Source organism: Colletes latitarsis, chromosome 7 (assembly GCF_051014445.1).
Source record: "Colletes latitarsis isolate SP2378_abdomen chromosome 7, iyColLati1, whole genome shotgun sequence".
NCBI lineage: Eukaryota > Metazoa > Arthropoda > Insecta > Hymenoptera > Colletidae > Colletes > Colletes latitarsis.
The window spans coordinates 20300042-20320949 of NC_135140.1; the positions used below are offsets into that span (position 1 = coordinate 20300042).

At 44.0% G+C, this 20908-nt stretch overlaps 1 protein-coding gene across 1 annotated transcript in view; it reads right to left on the reverse strand.

Moving 5' to 3' along the window:
• LOC143343180 (disintegrin and metalloproteinase domain-containing protein 10) overlaps positions 1–20908 on the reverse strand; it is a 176049-nt gene that overhangs the window by 118903 nt on the left and 36238 nt on the right. The window contains exon 3 of the mRNA XM_076767789.1: positions 10609–10762. Within this exon, the coding sequence (XP_076623904.1) occupies positions 10609–10762 (154 nt within the window). The remainder of the gene's footprint in view (positions 1–10608; positions 10763–20908) is intronic.

Sequence of the window (20908 nt, forward strand, 5' to 3'; positions counted from 1 at the left end):
CTCGGACGTATATAACAAACACGGTACAAACTTCTCTATATACAAGCTACTCGACTACAGGTGGATATTTTTTTGGAGGAGAGAACGATTCCACGATCGAAAATGAGACGAAAACGAAGACTGATAAAATTACAATAGAGGATCTATTTTAAAGTGACGCGCAATTGAAGATTCGGGTCAAATACGCCTGACGCCCTGCAACCTGCGACGCATCGAGGCGCGTTCGACAGATTTACGCTTTGATGCTTTAAAAAATCTTACACGAACGGTAGGGGAATTATTAATCGTGGCAACAGTGATCCATAACGCATCAATTAACACTGTTAATTGTTTAAATATACGAAACGTGCGCGTTAAATTTTGTTTAAATTGTTTCCACTTCTCTTGTAACGATTACGTATAGTTTTTCCTAAATATTTTCATCCTAGCTGAAAATCCTGAATCGTGTTACTTTTGTACCGTTCTGTACTTTCCAATTGCGTAACTCGTGTCACGTTGCTGCTGGATTTTCCTAAAGCCCTGTCTGCAGCGACATGCATTTGCAATACGCGCAGACCATCGCAGTTTTAGCAACTAATATCGCAATGTCTGGTCGTTGGTAACGCAATGAAAATACTAATGCCATCGCGCGCTACGGGAAGCATTAATTAAATTACTGCGTCGCGTTAATTAGCCCATCGTTGTGCAATAATCATTTCACGGTATATGACGCGTGATTTAGACGCAACATCTTTCCCTTTTGTTCGCGAACTACGAAACGAGCAGTCACATTTTGTCGACGTCTCTGTAATGTTTAATTTTCAATTTTCATTTTCAAGGCGCGTTATTACCGTTATTATTATTATTGTTGTTATGGTTAGGACACGCCATTATTATCCATATTAAGAGAAAGTACACATGTCACGAAAGAGTGATTAGCTAATTACGGAAAGATACGGTACAACCAGATGCTGCTTTCAAACCTAACCTCAAAATGATGTACCGTATATTAAAACCCATTAAAATAATTGCGTTACTTATTTTAATCTATGGACAGATATGTAATTTCGAGAGTAACTTACGTTATCCTCAAAATGTTTTATACAATGATCGAAAATCCGCGGTAGAATTTTCTGGGTAAAGAAATGCAAAATACCCGGGTTTGTTAAGATTTTATCCGTCCATCGATTCCCATTTTTACGCGTCGTTCGGGTTGGGTGAATTCTTATTGGCTGTTTACGCGCAAATGCAGAAGATTTAGCGCGTCCCAGCGAATGTGTAATACATACAAATGCATATTATGCGAAAGTAATTATGGAATTGGTACGTTGGGAATTTACATTCGGGGGTGGGGAAACGGGGATGGAGGCGAATTCAAATGGCCCGGATTCAATGAATTTCCATAATGGACCGTGTCGCCGAGAAGAAGCTCGAACTCGATGAAAAAATTACTCGAAACACTCGCAACGACGCTATTCCTCAAAGGAATACTATTAGCTCGAAGACAACGTCGTCTTATGGGACGAAAACTAATCCTATTCTCTATCGATATTTCCCAACTTTGAATAATCAAATTAAGAAAGTTTATTTCATAACAATCGCAACAGGCAGGAAACAAAAGCTTCATTACGAAAGAGTCCGTTAACGCGGCTGCGTATTTCGCTTTTTTCGAGTAATAACAATGACGTGTCCCGTGGAGAAACATTTGTCACTGTCGAATAAAAAGAATTGTAATGTCACATTGGAATGCAGAAAAATTGAAAAACTGATGAATCGAGAGCAAACAGGAAATTCGTGCTATGTTCGATTGGCTCGATTCCCCAGGATTTTCCCGAATTCTCGTGTTTGTAGGCTGTCTGTCACACGACCGGAACTCGTTAGCCAACAATTTTGGTCGAAACGAGTTAACTAGTTCGTTGGATTTGCAATACCATCTTGCGTACTAAACAAATCTCGTTAAAACAATTCGCAGAAATTAATGAACAGGATGAAAAACATTTTCCAGCGAGACTTTACCCCACGTTATTTTCGAAAGTCCAAACTATCGTTTAGTAGCGAGAAAAACTTGTCAACTTTTAGAAATCGTGAAAGTAGAGTAAACCCTTTAAAAATCCAATCCTTTCAACAAACGTACGTTCAATAGGAGTTTAACCGGCAATAACGACGCAAAAGTTTCAGAATATCATTTCCTTACAATCGTCAACGCTCAGAATGAAAGCATAGTGAGGCTAATGATATCCCTGTTCCAACATGGTAACGAGGAGTACGGAATATAAGGAAGCGGATAATAGTAATGGTGTTCTATAATACGCGTAAACGATTCACTGCCGCACGGCGGCATCCGCTAACTGGCGCGAAAGTTTCTCAACAATAACCGTATTGCATAAACGTTAATACGAATTGCCGTCGCGGAGAAACCGCGGTGCATATTGAAACGAACGGAAAACTCGAAACGAGGTATGTCTTGTCCTGGAGTTCATCGTTTGCGAAAAGGACGTCGTGAACTTGTTACAAGGAATACCGAGAGTCTGGCACCGTTACTTACTATACTTATTGTCAGCAATTTATAGCTACTGAGATTCGGATACATTTAATTAGCGAGCCATTGATTATTCTGGCCACACATTATATTTCAAGTAAAAAATGTTTATCTCGAAAGTGCGTAGGATTTCGGGGGTATGTGTATTCCACAGTGTGGCGTCGCCTCCCATGCTCGCCACCAGAGGGATCGCGCTCTCACAAGCGCTCGACCGACCCCTCCGTTGCTATATATGCACTCCGCGACGCGTTTTTTTCGTCAAAAAAACTAGAGCACGGATCGATGGGAATTGTATTAAAATCTGTGAGAGTCACATCTGACAACTTCTCTGCGAGAACTAATTTGGCTGTTTCTCGAGAAACGTCGCCTGCATCTGGGAAACACTAATAAAACACGTGAATATTATGAAAAATTGATGTTACCCCTTGCAGTATCCTGTGATAAGATGCAAATCCGGTATAAATCATTACCAGGCTAGTTTGTGGCGTCTCGCCCGGCAGCTACGTTTGGAAAGCGACAATCAACAGTTCCACGAGGTTCATCCGCGAGATTGCCAAGTTCGGCCTTACATTATGTAAGTCGAAACGTGAGGTCGCCGGGTGAATCTTAAGGGAGTCGTGTACAGGAAAGTTTGCTCCCTAGGAACCATGAGGCACGGCCTCACTGACGCCAAACTACGAAACGAGCACCGACAGTCGACATATCGAACGTATAAATCCGTGGGCTCTTTACATTTCGCGAGTTGCGATATTGATATACGGAAAAGCAGGAAAGGAAATGCCAAGGAAAGTTTGACAACGCTCGTACTTCCATGGTTCTGGTTCTGCAGATCTAACAGAGTGGTATCCGTAAACATGGAGTCACAATTTCTATTGTTAATTGTTACTTTTATAGCAGTTTTTTAATAGGAATAGTTAAAAAAAAACTGCATCTGTTTTATCGCGCGGTAATAGCTTTCTGTGGCTATATGTATAAGCAGTGCTGCAAACACGATCGCAATAACAAGTTGCCTCAATTTTTTCGACCATCACTGCGAATGCAATCAAAGCCAGTGATAACTCGTATTCACCTAACCACCTTTTTACGGAAGACCTGTTGCTCGGTTTCGCGCGAAACGGAACGGAAACGCAAATTCAACGCGATCGCCCGTGCGAAGCGCGTCGAAGAAGAAACCAAATGTAACTCTACCGTTCTATCGTCAAATTCGGTTAGAAAAATCGTCGAGTTCGACGAAGCAATAACTTTTTCCACGACGTCGACTGGTTAAGATAATTGAGATATGGGACAACTCGAAGGACAGGTGGCTGTTACAGAATAATGCTATTATTTATCGCGAGGTACTTATAAAACAAGACCTTCGTAACCGTGATGCTCGAGTTGAAAAACGATGACTATCCGACTGATGGGAACTGTGACATCTTGAAGGACAGTGGTCCGTCGGGTCAGATAGGAAAATGTCACCGTGCGCGAGGGCATAGCACGTCCGATGCAAATCTGTACACGATATTCCTATGCCACCAGTAACGCCGTGCGGTTATGCGCGCAGTACCTAAAGTTCGGAATAGTTGTTCCGCGTCTAACGCGACTGTCGTTTGCATACTCGACGAGTGTCTAGCGGTTCCTTCGCGAGCTACACACGGCGACCATGCGTTGCATTCGACGGGGGCATATAATACGAGACCGTCAAAGCCGCTGGAATCGGTCGAGCGTTCTGGGTCGATCGCAGCGACATTCTTTGGTCGGTTTCAAGTTACTCTATACCGACCTCCTTCATCGATCGCTGTTATTGAAATATTTTGGAAATTTCCACGGAAACGAACCCGCTAAACCATTCCCAGATGATCGATAATTGTCACTCCGTTAATATTACTTCGCATCTGTTCTTATTGCAAGCAATACGTTTCCGAAGAGGTTATGTACGTTTGGCGGGAAATTCAAAGTACCAATTATTCAAACCGCTACAACGATCGTATCGTCTGAAATCTGCGGTAGTCAGAATTATAGCTCATCGAGATTCCGAAGGTATCGAAGAAGCGCAGAAGGTTGAAGAAATTTATGGAAGAGTATCATGACTGAACGGAGTAATGTGAGTTTAATGATAAAGGGTGGCGTTAGGTCTCCCCGTTGGCGGAAGCTTACCGATTCGGAGTAACGTTCTATCGAATTAATTAGAGCGTTCTGCATTTTGTTAGGCTTCCGCCCGATCCAAATTACCTAATAATTTCCACCGGCTATTGATTATCAATTAATTTAACTTTAAATGCTAGCCGGGTAACTAATACCACGTCGTTCGACATTTATGCAAAATTGAATTAGAGCCGGCGAATGTTATAGGAATATTAATCGATTTATTCGCTCATTGGCTCTGTAACGAAGTTATACCTTTATACTCTCTCGGTATGAAAACTTCGGTTATTTACACTTACATCGAATCTCCAGGGTCTTTACATTCAAAGTCCAGTATTTTAATTAAGCTTATACGTAAGTTAAAATACGTTATTCAAAAACGAAGCGTACACGGTCAGAAATATAGTTGCACGTTCTTTAAAGAATTCTTCAAAATTTTAATTCTCCGGGAAAGTTTACAGAAAAATTACTTTGCGTTTAATATGAAAATATGTACAAGAGGGTGCTTTGTTGCCCTCTCAGAAGACGAAACTTCCACGGGAGTTCTCCGCGAGAGCATCGTGTATTTTCCGCTTTCATTTTGTACTACACCCTAATACGTGTTTCAAATTTCGAAATACACGGCACGGAGCGAGCCTGCGAAACAATACAAATGCAAATAATGTCTACAAGACTAATTTGAAATTCATAAGAAGGGCTGACGGTTGAAAGGAAGTATTTACAAATAATCATGTTCAGGTCTTGGAGCAGGGAAAACGTCGAGTTGTCGCGATAATGTGCAGGGTGATTCAAAAGTCACGTCAGAAAATTTATTTATTTTTTAATCATCCTTTATAGGCACTTCTAAACGACTCGATTACAAAGAATATCAGTATTTATCAAAATTTCTTTCCAGAATGTCTTTAAATTTTCCGACACTGCTTTTGAATTTTCCTGTATAATTACTTCTAAACGACCCTTATCTCCAAAACGCAATGCACCTCTGTAAGTGTAGTGGCGCCAGTTTTTAATGGCTCTGTAGAGTAATTCTCAAACGATCGTTCCGCGGAAGCTGCATAATTTAAAGGGTTGGACGAAAGGGTGCCCGACGAAACGCGAATATTTACGGAAATTCCTAGTCATGGGTGGATGTATCATGCCGCGAAAATTATCGTCGGACCGTGCGTTACCACGTTATTGCTCAATTTACGCGAGAGCAACACCCGGCTCCTCGAAAGGACGATTAGTCAGGAGCGGTGAGTGATGCGTGTACCATTGAGAAATGGGATTAGTTGCAAGGGTAATGCGCTCCACCCCCGACAACCTCGTTCCCTTGGTAATATACACTCACGGAAGGGACACCTTAACGTGCACGGGACAGACGCGAGGGGCGTGGAAACGAGGAGGGGTTGCGTGGCGTGTGAAGGGCACTTCTTGCCCTCCTCATTGCCGGTTTATCGTCCTGCAAGCGACGTTTCGTAACTAATTAATGCCCTCGGACGCGTTCGTTTCTCTGCCCTGCCCTTTCAAACACTGACGAGCGTGTGGTAATTAAGATAAATTCCCTCTCGCAAACAACGTTTTTATTTTTTCCGTTTCGATACAAACGCTCTAAACATTTTATTTTATAAAGATCAATCAATTTTTCGATTATTTTTTACTACCCTTCGAACGACTAAATTGAGTATCTGCATTTTTTTTTGGTAAAATAGTGATTTCAAATTTCCTTATATTCGTGCCGAAATAGACTAGTATTAAAGAAACGATATAAGCTTCACGAATCTGTGGACACGAGGGGATAAACGTACAGCAAACTGTTAGAGAAACATGTGCACCCCCTCCTGAGAGCCGGCCACCCTGTTTGTGCCGTTCGAATCGATTTCGAATTGATTCCAGCGTCCCCGCCCCCCACCGGAGGGTGCCCTTCCACCGATCGGCACGTCCGAATTTCTATAATTACAGGACGTAGTTGGCTCGAGCGCAATAAGTGCCGATATTAAGGTTAATTGGGAGCGCGCCGTCGGTTTATTCGCAACAGTTCGGCCGATTATCGCTCAAGGAACTCATTAACGAACAATCCAATTAAATCGCGCCGCCTGTAACGAAAGAAAATCAGAACGCAGCGCGTTGCTACGAACGCGAACTTTGTCGATTTTAATTGCAACCCCGGTGAAAGGGCGGCGAGGGTAACACGAATTCCTGAGAAGGGATTGAACTAGACAATAATGCTAACTGGTCCGTCTCCATCGTGATATCATTGTCCTAGCGATCACGATCGCTTTTAACAACCCCTATTCAAAGCGGATTAATCGTGAAGGGATGCTTTCGTACTTGCTTGAACCCCGGCCTTCTCCACGAGTAATCCCCTTTTATATCTCATGTCGGCCATTTTTTAATTACCAGCGTAAAGTCGAAATTATGCTCGGTAATTGTTGGACTCGACGAGTTTCCCAGCCCTTCACTATCGTAGGGGTGGAATCTCTCGTGAAATCGTTTGGAATTATTTTCAGGGTCGTAAAACAAGCTTCTGGGGTATCGGAGAGTTTAAGCAAGGACCATTCGAACCCCTTGCGAAATGTTGTCTCGACTGTGTAATGGTCTCTTTAAGGGTGACTATCCAACAACCCTTTGTTTTCATTCAGACGATAAACGCTGACATAATTCGAGAATTATTCGTCCAGTCTTCGCCACCTTTATCGAGGCTTATTTAGCACAGTGTAGCTAGACTGTTTCGGAGAATAGAACATGGGGTAAAAAAATTTTTGATATATTTTTGAGGGTTAGAGAGACTGGGTCACCGTATCCCTGAATTTATCCGCTACTTAGCTTTATCGAGAGTGTGGAGGAATTTCAGTTGTTTTCCCTTGAGTTTGATACTCCGTCTGTCGTAAAGCTGCCTGCCCTACTGTCGGCCTTCATAACCGAATCAGACAATAAAAATGAAGTTTTATCGTCTGTAGCTGGAAAGGTTCGCCAGAACTTTCGGTTTTCCTTCTCTTCGGCTGGTAAACGCCGCGGAAGTTTGATATCTCGAATGGAACCGTATTCAAATAAAATATTGTTACATCGATGTACGTTCCGGGGCAAACTGCTCATGAAGCTGTATGACAAACGTACCGAGTCGAATACTAGAGAAACTGGAAAACTACATTTTATTCGTAGAATAAAATAAGAAAAGCAGTTATCCCTTTTATAATTCGTTCGAACAACCGTCTATAAACTAAACTGCTACGAAAGTTACCCCAAATCGTCCCTCAGGGTATGTCTTTTCCGTCGGAGGATAGACGATTGACGAAACCGGACTCCACCGTAAACCTCCGCCACGTTCGTCTTCCATCTACAGAAACCCTCATATCCAAACCAACCCCCGCACTAATAGTAACCATTTATAAATTTCACCGCCATCTTCCTCCAGTGTTTTCCCCCTCTTCCGTTCCTCCGTCCGTATTTCAACGAAAATTTACTGCCCAGAGACCTGAGAACCTGCACCCTCAGGGTTGAGGGCGGGGGTGGTATTTCGGGCGCGATAAGTCTCTCGAATTTCCACGCGATTTTCCCAGTTTTCGGGACCGTGGGAAAGGGTGAGTCGACTTTTCGTGGCGAATCCAATCGAAAACGTGTTCGCACAAAGGGGCAGCAACCCTCTCTGGCGACGCACTCGAATCGCGACTGCCTCGTATCGACCAAATGCGAGGCGAATGCAGCAGCGAGGGAGGTCGAAAGCGGGAAAACTGGAACGAAGAGGGAAACTGTCAGGCCAAAAAACGAGAGTTGCAGGTCCTGGAGTTGGGAAAAGAGCAAAAACGTGGCGGTACGAAGTTTGATGGAGAACGGAGGTTGATGGTGAATCGAAGAAACAGAGAGGAAAGGAAAAGTATCACGGGTGGGAGGGAGGAAAGTGGCTGTGAGAATAGACTCCGTTAGAGGAAGGGTTGATAAATTAAGGGTGTGAAAAGTTTTTGCAACTCGATAGAGAGGCCGAGGGTTGGGTGAACAAAGCGAGGGGAGGTATGTAGGTAAATAAAGTCGACAGGGGTTAGTAACGACGAGGGAATATAGTATGTAGGGGTGATAGATGTAAGACTGAGAAGTAGATTTCAGATTTTCTTGTTGTATGAGAAGGAGAAAGAAAGATCAAGTCTGGTGGACTAAATGTATAGTAGGAAGCACGGAAAAGTAGACCTAAATGTATAGCAGGGATTAGGAAAAATAAGATCTGACTGAAATTACTGATTTTTCTTTCTCTCTATATTATATATGGAATTTGACTGACACGAATCGGAACAGTGTGGATCTAGAGAAGGAGAACCAGTAAACAGAAGATGTTACGCCAGAGGAAACGGTTCAACGACATTGAAACAGAGCCATCTGTGCTTTTGAGTGTAACGCAGAGATTTAGGTGGTCCGTGTCGATGGCACTGACAACACAGTGACGGGGTATCGCGATGTTCAACGAGGCATATGGCCACCATGTCGGGTCAGTGTCACATAAGGCTGACAATCGTTGCACATGTCGAGCTGGCGCCAGAGGATCGAGCAAACATGCGTATTCCTACTGCGAGGGAGTTGTTCGGTAACTGTCGCGCTTAAGGAGATTCTCATCGACCCACCTCTACTCGATTTCCTCCAATACACTTTTGTATCTCGAAATTATTCGATCAAAAAATTCTCATATAGTTTTCCTCTTTCGTTCATCTGCTATTTTATTTATTAGTCTTCCGGGTTGTGACCTACCCTCCACTGCCTCCCTCGGTTTAATTACAGCGCATGATGCTGCTTACTATACGCAGCTGCTCCCCGTTTATAATTAACTGTATATCATAATGATTTAAAGTCTATCGGTAGTAGACCCGATCACTATTTTAAATCATTCTCAATGTCCTCGTAAACGAAGGAAATATTCCACTTAATATTTCCGAATTGTCACCGATGACTTACTTTCGATACACTTGCCGTGAGTCGTTTCAACTGACGATCCATTAAAATGCACTTAATTTCGAACCCCTAGCGAAGTAAATTTGCAACGAAACGAGCCTGTTACGTTCCGAGCATCTCCCTTTGGAATATTTCGATATTGTGCGCGCAATGTCTGGCTTATTTCAGGCATTTCTACGGAGCCCCGTCTGAACTACTCACGCGTTAAATTATAGTCAACGCCAGACGGCAGAAATATAGTGAAACGGGCCCGTGCTGCCGAGATGATTCGGCTTCTTTGTCTGAAGTTCGTCCAGAACTTGCGCCCTCAGGAGAAATGCTCTTTCCGCGCGCATAAAATAATTACCCCTTCGGAGACCCGCGCGAGGGATGCTCCACTCTTTGTTTTGCATTACGTCAGGAGAATATAGAAAATCACCGGAGTTGCGAAGCGTTAAAAAGCCTCGCGAAAACTTTTATGCCCAACCTCGATGATCGCTGAATTAAATAATTGTCGCATTAAGGGGGTACACCACCCTGACGACCCATTAAAATGGACAAACTGTAACTGTTTTTCCTGAGTGTAACTACTATTATTTTCTAAACTCGCGTTGAGCAACCATTTCAATTTTATTTTGTAAAAACGTGAATGCAAGGGTGGTGTAACCCTCGTAAATAAATTACGACGCTTGTTCAACTTTCTCCTGGCCCGACTAAAAACCCATCTGTTATGCATGTTAACATTCCCTCGGAGTTTTTAGTCAAATCGCGACCCCGTTCGGGTTTATTTTTCATCGGGCCCATTTATACGTCGCGGCAAATGCTTGTCAGTCTACGTCTGACGCGAAATGAAAATTTATATCTCTCCGTTACAACGCATTCTCCCCGAAAAACGACCGACAATCGAAAGATTATTCCGCCTTTGACTGGCGCGAGAAAGTAGAAATTTTCTCGACAAAGCTTTGCTTCGCCCACCCACCTCTTTTATCCCCGCGCCCCGCCTCTTACCCCATTTCCTCCGCCCTTCTTTTCTTTCCATTCCCACCCCAAGACTACGTGGTTTTACGAACCTGTCGAGAGCGTGAAGGCGTAGATTCAGCGTCGCGTCCCCCGGATGCCCGGAAGCCGAAGTGTCACGACGACTTCTGGTACGATGTTCTCTCAGCGCCACGGTGTCGTACCAAGCAGCTGTGTAGTACCTGATGTAGGACCCATGCGTGATCGCTGAAAGCACAGAAAATCCCTGCACGTTAGACTACTTATCCCTTCTTAATTCTCCACGGTTTCGTCGGTCGAAAAATGATAATAAATTTCGAAACAAGTAGTACGAGTCAACGACTGAGTAGACGAAGAAATATTTTTATTTCCAAGGGACGTGTACGTTTACGTGTCACTCTGACAAGCGCTCAGAAGCATCTCCAATCGATAAAGGGTAGATTCGAATGTCGGAGTAAGTGGTACGAGTAAACGATAAGTCAGACAAGGCAGAAATTTAAATAGAATTAACGTGATCTCGTGTAAACGCTGAACTGGTGCAAAACAGTTTATCGTTCAGAATTTAAAAAACCGCCCCGACGCATGCCAAGACGCATACTCTGTTGAGCTATCGAGGGATCTAAATGCAAATTATTTCCGCGGTAATACATTTTCACGATTCGGTGCGCCGTATCTGCCTTCGTCGTGCCGTTTCATGCACTTCAAGTCGGCATTTATCTATTTACCGCACGCAACGCCATAACGATTTCAACCCCTCGAGCTTTCACTCCCAAGATATTATCGTTCCGCTTTTCAATGCCGCACAGGCATTTCGAAGGGAAAGCCAGTGACTTATTTCGTCTACGTACATCGACCAACCGTCGTTCCGAGCGAAAATTTCACGGAAAACGTCTTTTGCCTGCACGTAACAATTAACGAGACCGTAGGGCTGCTATACTTGGTACATTTTTTATTTTTATTTCCGTTTAACGAGTTTGCTCGCCAAATAAAAAGCAAACAAGTAAAATGTACGTAAGAGAACTGCATCGGGCTTGATAAAAGGGCGAGGTTCAACGAACGGAGACTGTTTTTCAACTCCACGGTACGTAACTTAGCGCTTAAGTAATGATCCAAGTTAAACGCGAGACGAACAAAGGGGATGAACTACAACGACGAGCTATAAAAATTTATGTATTCCTTTGAACATACCTTCGAAATAATTTTACGAACCTACAAGAGTTTTGTATTATAATAACCGTTATTAATGCAAGGATGCTACGAGGGGGTGTCGTTTACGTGACCTCGTCGGAGCCCTTCAGCGATTCGATATCGGTGTCCGCAGCTGTTGCTCCTTATAGTCGTCGATAGACGGTAATTTCTAATTTTCGGTAACCAAAGAGGGGGGCGAGGGTCGATATTAGGCCGCTGTACGGAATTCGGATAATTTGCCGCACCGTATGGCGGAAGTTCGAGCTCGTTAACTATTACGTCGTTTAGTTTAGCGCGACCGGTGCCACGATACGCGATAATCGGGATCTTAATGATCGAAGCGGCCTCGCAACATCAGCCGTTTCTTACGTCGGTGTTACGCGGAGCGCATTTTATCTCGAAAGATAAGGGAAACGAAAGCCGTAATTGTTGCGCGGCTACCCGGAGCGGTATCGAGCGTTTTTCGCGAGCCCAACGATGGGGAATTGCTCGACGCTCGCGACAGAATGAAATTAAGTTCGCGCAAAGCGGCCGGGTGGACAAAGGGCACGGAAAGAATATTTCCATCGGTCGCGTGTCACCGTGTCGTTCCGTGTTATTAAACTATCCGTTGCGTAAACATTTGACGCGACAGGAGGGGGTAATTGCGCGCTGTCACTTGCAGCTCGTCGGTTCCCCGCGGGTCACGGAAATTTCCCCCGACTACCCCCGATCTTCAAATATTTGTCACGCGAGCACGAATCGCGGGAAAAGTCGATTTTTCATCGCGAACTTTCGCGCCTTTGCGAACTTTCGATCGCCTACCAGACTGCTCACCGTACCCCGGGCGTCAGAATTTATACGAAATAAAATTAAGTATACTAAATTAACTCTCATCCTTTAGCGATTGCAGATAAAGGGAGCGCCCTATGTTCTCCACTTTTATTTTATCGTAACCGATGCCGACAATTTCGCAATTCCCATTAGCGAGAAATACAAGCCATTTGCCGCGTTCCAATTCATTCCCATCCTAATCCCGCGCGTATTGGAACATCCAGACGCAATCACGACAAAAATTTAAAGTCGATGTTTCTTCGGCCGTTATCGTATCCCATTACAATAACCGTAACCCGTTATTGTTTTCGAAACACGCGTGCAGCGCCGGACGGAAATCCCATTAATGACGTTCCGGCGGCTGCGGTAGCGTCGCGATACGAGCGGCGCGAGCCGCGTCAATCGTCGAATGCAATTATGACAGCGCGCGGGTCAGGGGGAGGGAAAAAATCGCCTCGATAGGCACTTGGCGTTCGAGCGCGGAATAGATATGCCGAATTTCGTTGGCGCGTGCACTCGCAGATACCGTGCTTGCGCGATGACTCGCACGCCGACAAATTTATCCGGAATTTACGGGGGATATCGCGCGTACCATTGAGTGACGCGTCCGCCGGTTATCTGAACCTGTTCTAGCGACACTTTCCGCAGAGGAATTGCCGTACAGAGGATTTTAAACGAAGCCTACGTTCAGAAACGACGCGACAATAGCGCCTACGCCTCAGCAATCGAATGCATTAGGCGTATAGAATCCACCATTCGATCATAAATTTAGATTTGTTTCCCTACACTTTACATCTAATTAGTAGATAATCTATAACTGTGCACGTCAAGTGGAGCGTTTGACGAAGTTTGGGATGATTTGTAATGAATAAGCCTGCCCAATCTGAAGACAGTCTACACGAGCATGTAAAGTGGTGTGTTTGAGAAAGTTGAGCATGGTTTGTAGAGGTTTGACTTACGATAATTTTGTAGTTTCATCTGCCAAGGGTAAATCAGTTCTAGATTGCATCAAGTTAGATGCACGCTATGCTTAGACAACGCGTGATCCTTAGTTGTACATATGCAGCAGCTTGTTTGATTAAGTTTGAGGCAGTATGCAGAACGTTTGGAGTAGATCATCTCTGAATTACATTTGATTAATGTTAGTGCAAGATGTAGTTACTTTCTGATTCGGAGTTGTGTGGGTAGAGTAAGTTTGATCGAGTTGGAAGTAGTTTGTATGGAACTTGAGACACGACAACTAATCATTTTGAATCTTGGTCAATCGAGACCAAGGTATACTCATATTGAGTCTGGATTCGAAAGGATTTGACGAGAATTTAAACGTTTTCGCTAGTCATATTCCACGTTTAGTTACATCAATTAGGGGAAGAGGATTTCTTTCGTCGCTGTAATAGCGAGCATTTGGCAGCACCTGGTGAAATCTACCTACGATCAGAGACCCAGGCCATTTAACAGCGTAACCCGCGTGTAAACTGCTTTCAACGGAAGCTTTAAACTTGCCTCTTTGTCTCGCCGCGCGCGACTGTCTCCCAAAGTTACCCCGTCTTTCGCTTCAAACCCAATTACATCGCTCCAACTTGGCCCGGTCCGCATCGGATCCACCGAAACTCCCATTTCCACTAGACTGGCGCGTCTCGACCAGCAAAAAGCAGCGCATAAAGCAGAGAACTGACAGCCCGGCGGGCTGGTCTGACGGTGAAAAACTGTGTATAGGGAAACGGGATCGGCTTTTATCTCGCTTCATGAATCGTTCGATTTCGAAGACCATCCAGATGAAATCCGAACGACGTCGTAAATTACTTTTCCGACGGAGCAATATCGAACCCCGGCACCAGTCGATTTCGCCAAAGAGCGTTCTGCAGAGACGCTTGGCAACGACCTGCTCGTGCAACAAAGCAGTTTCAACATCCGTTGAGGGACGATGGAGGCAGATAGGGCGCAAGGGGGTAAGGGGGGGGGGGGGATGGAAGGGACACGGAGGTGTAGCGGAAACGCAGCGCGAGGACTAATGTCTCGTCGAAGCAAGCTGACCCTCTGCGAGAATCGATCATTCCCAGACTGGTAAATTCGGGGCGCAGTTGCGTTCTATCGTCGCGGGATACAAGCACCCCGACGTGTACAAATAAGTAGCCTTGCGAGCCGCGTGACAAATGGGGGGTGGAAATTCGTGTATGGAAACTAAGGCGAGTTTCAAGCGCAATTTTCTCGGGGCCGAAGCTTACGGTTCCTAGCCATTCACGATCGAAACTTCGACGCTCGGTGAAATACAAGCCGAGTAACTTTTCCACCCCCGTTATTTTTGTTAGCAACGAACGCGCAAAACGTTAAAGGTTCTGTGTAACCTGTTTTACACTGCGTGTCGAATCAATCGCCAACCGCAACCGATTTAAAAAATAGAGTATCCGTTCCTTTTCATCGAGGTACTTCTCAAATAGAACGTACAGAATAACGTTCGCGATGTTTCGTTCGCGACAAGTCAATAAAGGATCGATGAAACGTAAATCACTATCCTACGGTTACTCTGCTTCGTCGTTAAACGATAGAGTGTATCGATTCGTTAGTGTAGACCGTGTATCAGAAACACGGTTAATTTATGCGGTGTACGAAAAATTCGCTCGACGCCAGTGAATGTGCATGTGCTCGCAAGTGGTGTGCTCGTTTTTCCGACGCCGTCGTGCAACATTAATACTAATTCGATTTTTGTTTGGTCGTCTCGCGTCGGATTTACTCGTGGCTCGTTTTCAGATAGGATCGCGTCGCGCGAAACACCGTGTGTGCGCGGGTGTCCCGACCGACGACGAGCTGCGGGGGTTGCACGGGGGTGGAACGAGAAGGTGGCGTGGCGAAACGAAGAGATTGGTAGCACCGGCTAAAAGGGGAGCCGAAGGGAAATGGAATCCTGATCTCCCGTCACGTGTTTCATGAATTCTGAATTAACGCCGTGCTAAATGGATAGCTCGCCCGCCGGGGCGAAAAAGCGCCGACGGTTATCCTTTTTCCCCGCTCGAGGAGAGCGTGGCGGGTGCACTTTCGCGCGAACGGTTGACCAGAACTTCGGGGACCGATCAAATATTTAACGAAGGTTCGAACGTGCACGGAACAGAGCGAACCGCCTGGAACTGGCTGATCATTTATTTGTAAAGGGAATAGGTTGCGTCCGGTGGCGAGCGAATCGTTTGTTCGTGGCCGTTATCGAACGTGATTTACAGAACTCGAGCATGACGTTTGTCACGTTTGTCACTTCAATCTTCAATTGTGATCGATTCGAGCGAGAAAACACGCCACGGAAAGATCCCGTGTTTTACCATCGAAAAATATTCAAAACCGAGCCAGCGACCCAGCCAACGAATTTATTCGTTCCAATTAAGTTGAAATGGCGGGAAGAAAAATTCAATTTGTTCCAATTTCCTCCCACGGAGTTTTTATATTGAAACTGTGTCCGAACCAATTGGAAATAAAATTGCAGCGGATGCTTTTGATTCAAAATTAACGATCCGAACGTGTACGTGTAGACGCGAATGAATGTGCAAGGAAATATTAGGGTTTTCCGTAAACTGGCGGGAAAGAAATTTGCAAGCTCTTGGAAAAATCTTCCTTCGCGAATTACGAGTGGATTCAAGAAGTAGCGCTAACTGTGTCCGCGAGCATCAAAGTTCCGCGCCGGAAAAACGACAGGCTTGTTAAGTCGGGGGTTGAAAAAGCCGCCTGGCGTATTATATTAACCACCGGTACGGATTCGTCGGAGGAATGAAATATTTGTCGCTTCCGTTTCCCAGCCAGGAGGCCTTAAAAAAAAGAAACGGTGGCTTCGCAAGCCTTTCATGGATTACACCCCCATTTTCCGCAATAATGCTCCGGAGCATCGAGCGTCCCGCAATCTTCCCGACGTTTCCTGGAAACAATGCGCCAAATCCAGCACCGGAACGATGGCGGCGAATTAAATCTGGCGGAAGAGGGTTACGAGAAGCGAGACGACGAGAAAACGAATCGTCGGAAACGCGTAATGAAGTTCCTGTGTGCTCGCGCGGCGAACTGGTAACACCGCGGCAGAATTTCTAGCAATTAGTTGCTATTTCCCTCCCTTCCTCCCCCGTCCGCCCCCTGCCCCGACGGTGAAAAGCGTCGAACGTCTTCGTCGTCCTTTTCGTCCGCGAAACTCCGTGCGAACAGCTCCGTGGCAGAAATTACGCCCGAGGCGGCGCCACGTCGATCGAATTCCCGTGAGGCCGCGCGTGTCTCGAGCAGCTCTATCGTTTGCCGGAATATAGCATCGATATTCGCCGCGGTTACGGGCTTTGTGCGAACGATCGAATTGCGGATACTCGTACGTGAACGTCGACGCGCCTGTTCCGAGAACGATTCCGCTTCCAAAAGGAAATTTTTCTTCCTCGAAACATCCTAACGTTTGCTATAGTGTGTACACAAGAATATAGAATGGATTGAAGCGGGGACGATTCTAGTGGGTCACCTGCAATCTTAGTTTCTACTACTTGCAGTGGAAAAGTCGGTGAAAAGTCGGACAGTGATGAGATACTGTTTGGTCGGGCAAGTGGAACGAGACTATTACTAATCTGACCAGTAGAAGTGGTTAGGGTCGTGCAAACGTCAACGAGCAGTACGTGTTCGAGAGAGATTCCACTTTCAAAGGAGAATTCTTGTTCCTCGAAACATCTTAACGTTTGCTATAGGGTGTACGCAAGAATATAGAGTGGATTGAAGCGGGGACGATTCTAGTGGGTCACCTGCAATCTTAGTTTCCACTACTTGCAGTGGAAAAGTCGGTGAAAAGTCGGACAGTGATGAGATACTGTTTGGTCGGGCAAGTGGAACGAGACTATTACTAATCTGACCAGTAGAAGTGGTTAGAGTCGTGCAAAGGTCAACGAGCAGTACGTGTTCGAGAGAGATATCGCTTTCGAAGGAGAATTTTTGTCCTTTGAAACATACTAACGTTTACTCTAGCGTGTACGCAAGAATATAGAGCAGAATACAGCAAGTTTACAGCGTTCCTATTTCAGTGGCTGACCTGCAATCTTAGTTTATACTACTTCCGGTAGAAAAGTTAGGGAATGAGATACTGTTTGGGCGGGCAAGTGGAACGAGACTATTACTAATCAGACTAGTAACACCTGGTAGAACTACGTGAACGTCAACGTGCGTTACGGTATAGGTAGAATTCCTCTTTCGTTGAATAATGTTTGTGTCTGAACACATCCCCACACTTGACAGAGCATCCACACGGGGATGTGGAATAGAACGAAGCAAGCTTATGGTGGTCCAATTTCGGCGGTTCCTGCGCAATCTTAGTTTACGCTATTTACAGTAGAAGCGTTAGTGTCGAGACAGACGGTAAAGGGATGGAATTTGGCCAGAGAAGTGGAACGAGATCGTAGTGTGTCAGACAGTGGAAAGATACTATTCCTAATCAGACCAGCACAGTGGATACGGTTGCGCGAAGGTCGATATTTGTTTCTGTTTGCAGAGTACTAATAAAACATTGATATTTAAATGTATCTCAGTTGTACCTCTTAAACATTAGTTTCAACTGCAAACGAAAAGCGTCTAAACGTAATTCAGACTACAATGTTTCATTAATTTTCCGCAAGGTATTTATTGCCCGTTCGTTAGTGGATGTCGTCATAAATCTCGTTACCTATAAAACTGTGGCAGCCATTCATTTCCTTTATTGCTCCTTTATTGCTGAAGTAATTAAGACATCTTTATTCCATTCCTCATGCTCTTATTGTTGCGTTACATTTAATTTCGGAATAGGCAGTTAATTTTGCACGATACACGTACGTTCGAGTGTATGTTACTAACATAAACAATCTATTCTTAGGTTGGGATTCTGTTCCATCTATTTCCGTACTTTTATTTATTCCTGCCGTGCTCGTAAAGAGGCGAAACTTCACGACGATATAAGACCAAAATCAGGAATAACGAAATTGCTTTCGAAGCTTTGTGTCCCGGTTATTAATTACTGAAAGTGGACAAAAAAAACTAAGACCGTATTTAACTTCGTCTTTATTAGAGATAAAAAAAAAGTTCATTAACATTTCTCGTATAAAATTTAATTACGTTTAAGATTTATTCGAAACTTCTTTTTTTAACGTGTAAATACGACGAACGTTTATCAGAAAATTCTTATTTACGATCGTAATGGAATTCTTTATACGAAACGACGGGCGGAACGTCTTTCTATTAGCCACGCGCAAGCCAAAGAGCATCAATTTATCGTTCTATCGACAAATTGATTGTTTCAATTTTATAATCTCGACCGTCGGATTGCACTGTAGCTGGCCACTGTTGGCGAAACGGGACTTGAATTGCGAGCAGTAGAATAACTCGTTACAGGTCAGCCACAGCGGAGTTAGCTATGTGTACATTGGAAATACGCCTTTTACAGAGAAACAAACGCCCCCGTGTTTCGTTCGAGTTGTTTCTGTTTTCACGTTCGTTTCACGTACTCGTTACGAGCCGACTAAAAAATATTAATAATATAATTAAAATAATTGTTCGTCCGCGGGTTACTTTTTTCAAGTCTCTCTATTTTTATTTTTTTTTTTTTTTTTTTTTTTTAACGTCGTTAATTACCACCATTCAGTTAGTGAATTTTCCCTTCATAAACGAGCGCCGCGTGCAAATGCCGGGCAGTATGTTCGCGAACTGGAAGTCGTTATAATTATCAGTAACTTCGTCGAGAGCTTTTTCGTTTCCAAGTAGAGTGCGCGCTCGAAAGTTCGGCCGTTCGATAGACAGCCCGTATAAAAGCGGCGTTTTACTTGACATTAAATAAAACAGGTACGACGAACGAAGTGAGAGATCGTAAAAGCGCTATTTATCACCGTGAATGAAAGTAATACGACGGGAGTGTCGTTCACGGTGCGTCCCATTTCCGACGATGCGAAACAATTACGGTTTAATCGGAATTTCGTATCGTCTGAGTTTAAATTACGACAGAGATATCGTTCGATAAATTTTTAGACGTATCGGGACTCTGATTAAACGTGCAAATTATGTACGGTTTAATTTCAACCTCTAGACATTTAACGTCGTTCGCAGTAAATAACGAAACAGGAAATTAAATTACATTTTCCTGCTCCTAAGCGTCAAAGGGATTGTAATTAATATGTTATTAATTTTTTTTATAGAAGGATTGCGAACTAGCGAGCACCGGCAAAAGATGTAAATCCACAAAATACTGGATTTAAAAATCGAAGAATTAAACATTTCGTTTCTTTAAAGCATACCAAAGAGTCTACGAGCAGATCCAAAACGAAATATCGATTTCGATGCTTTTGAAATCGAAATTAATAATACGTTAATTATTATCGAGTAACAATTTTCAACAAAGGGCACTCGAACAGGCAAAAGAATACCTACTGAGCAAACAAAAGCCCTTCTTGTTTGCCATCCAGTCGAAATTCTCTCAGCTTTTGCTGATAAACAATTAAAATTCCCCTCGAAATTCAAGTTGCTGGTATCGAAGGGTCGACTTCCACTCACAAAAGCCCTTAATTATCTACAGGTTGCAGTAATTCGAGAACGAAAATTTTTAATACTTCCCAATTACACTGAGTAGTTCTTTACCATACTTGGTCAACTTTGTTTCCTCTTTTTTATTAACCGAGGAAGTAGAGTGTCTGAATTATTGAACGCAATTTTTAAAAGTGTTTCTCGTTGAACCGTAGCCGCGGATAAACCGAGGAAGATTTATTCCCCTGTGGGGAAATTCAGCTTCGTATTTCCTAATGGAAAAGTTAGCGTCTTAAGCTCGTCAATAAAGTGTACGGATACGCCTCGATCAAAGGGCGGTAACTTTCCATAATTGCCGCGCTCCCGCGAGCGTGCGATCGGGCGTTCGTGTGCGCCGAACAATAATCCGGCGAACGGGTAAACGTTTCTTTGCGAGCTCGAACTCGAACTGGGATTATCGCCTCGAAGCTTTTTCTTCGGGAGAGCATTAACGAATTGCGGGGAATTTCACAATGCCCCGGCATCCGGGGGTTGAATTACCGCGAAAGGATGCGCGTTAGATAGCAGCGGCTCTCAACACAGACTCCTCTGAAACGTACAAAGCGCTAAAAGAGAAATTAAATTGTCCTGCATAGAAATTCTACTCAAAAATCTAAAGAACGTTTAATAAATTTTATTACGTTGTAAATTCAATGTATTCTAAATTAATTTCTTTACTTTGATTCCGAGAATAACACAACGCTTTTCAAGCTCTTGGATATAACAAATCTGAGAAAAAAATGGACTATTTACTGAGAAATTTAACGAAAGCTATAAACTACAAATATATATTCTTAACGGCGTCCTTTATTTACCATGTGTAACTTCAACAATATCCACGATTAATTTCGTTTT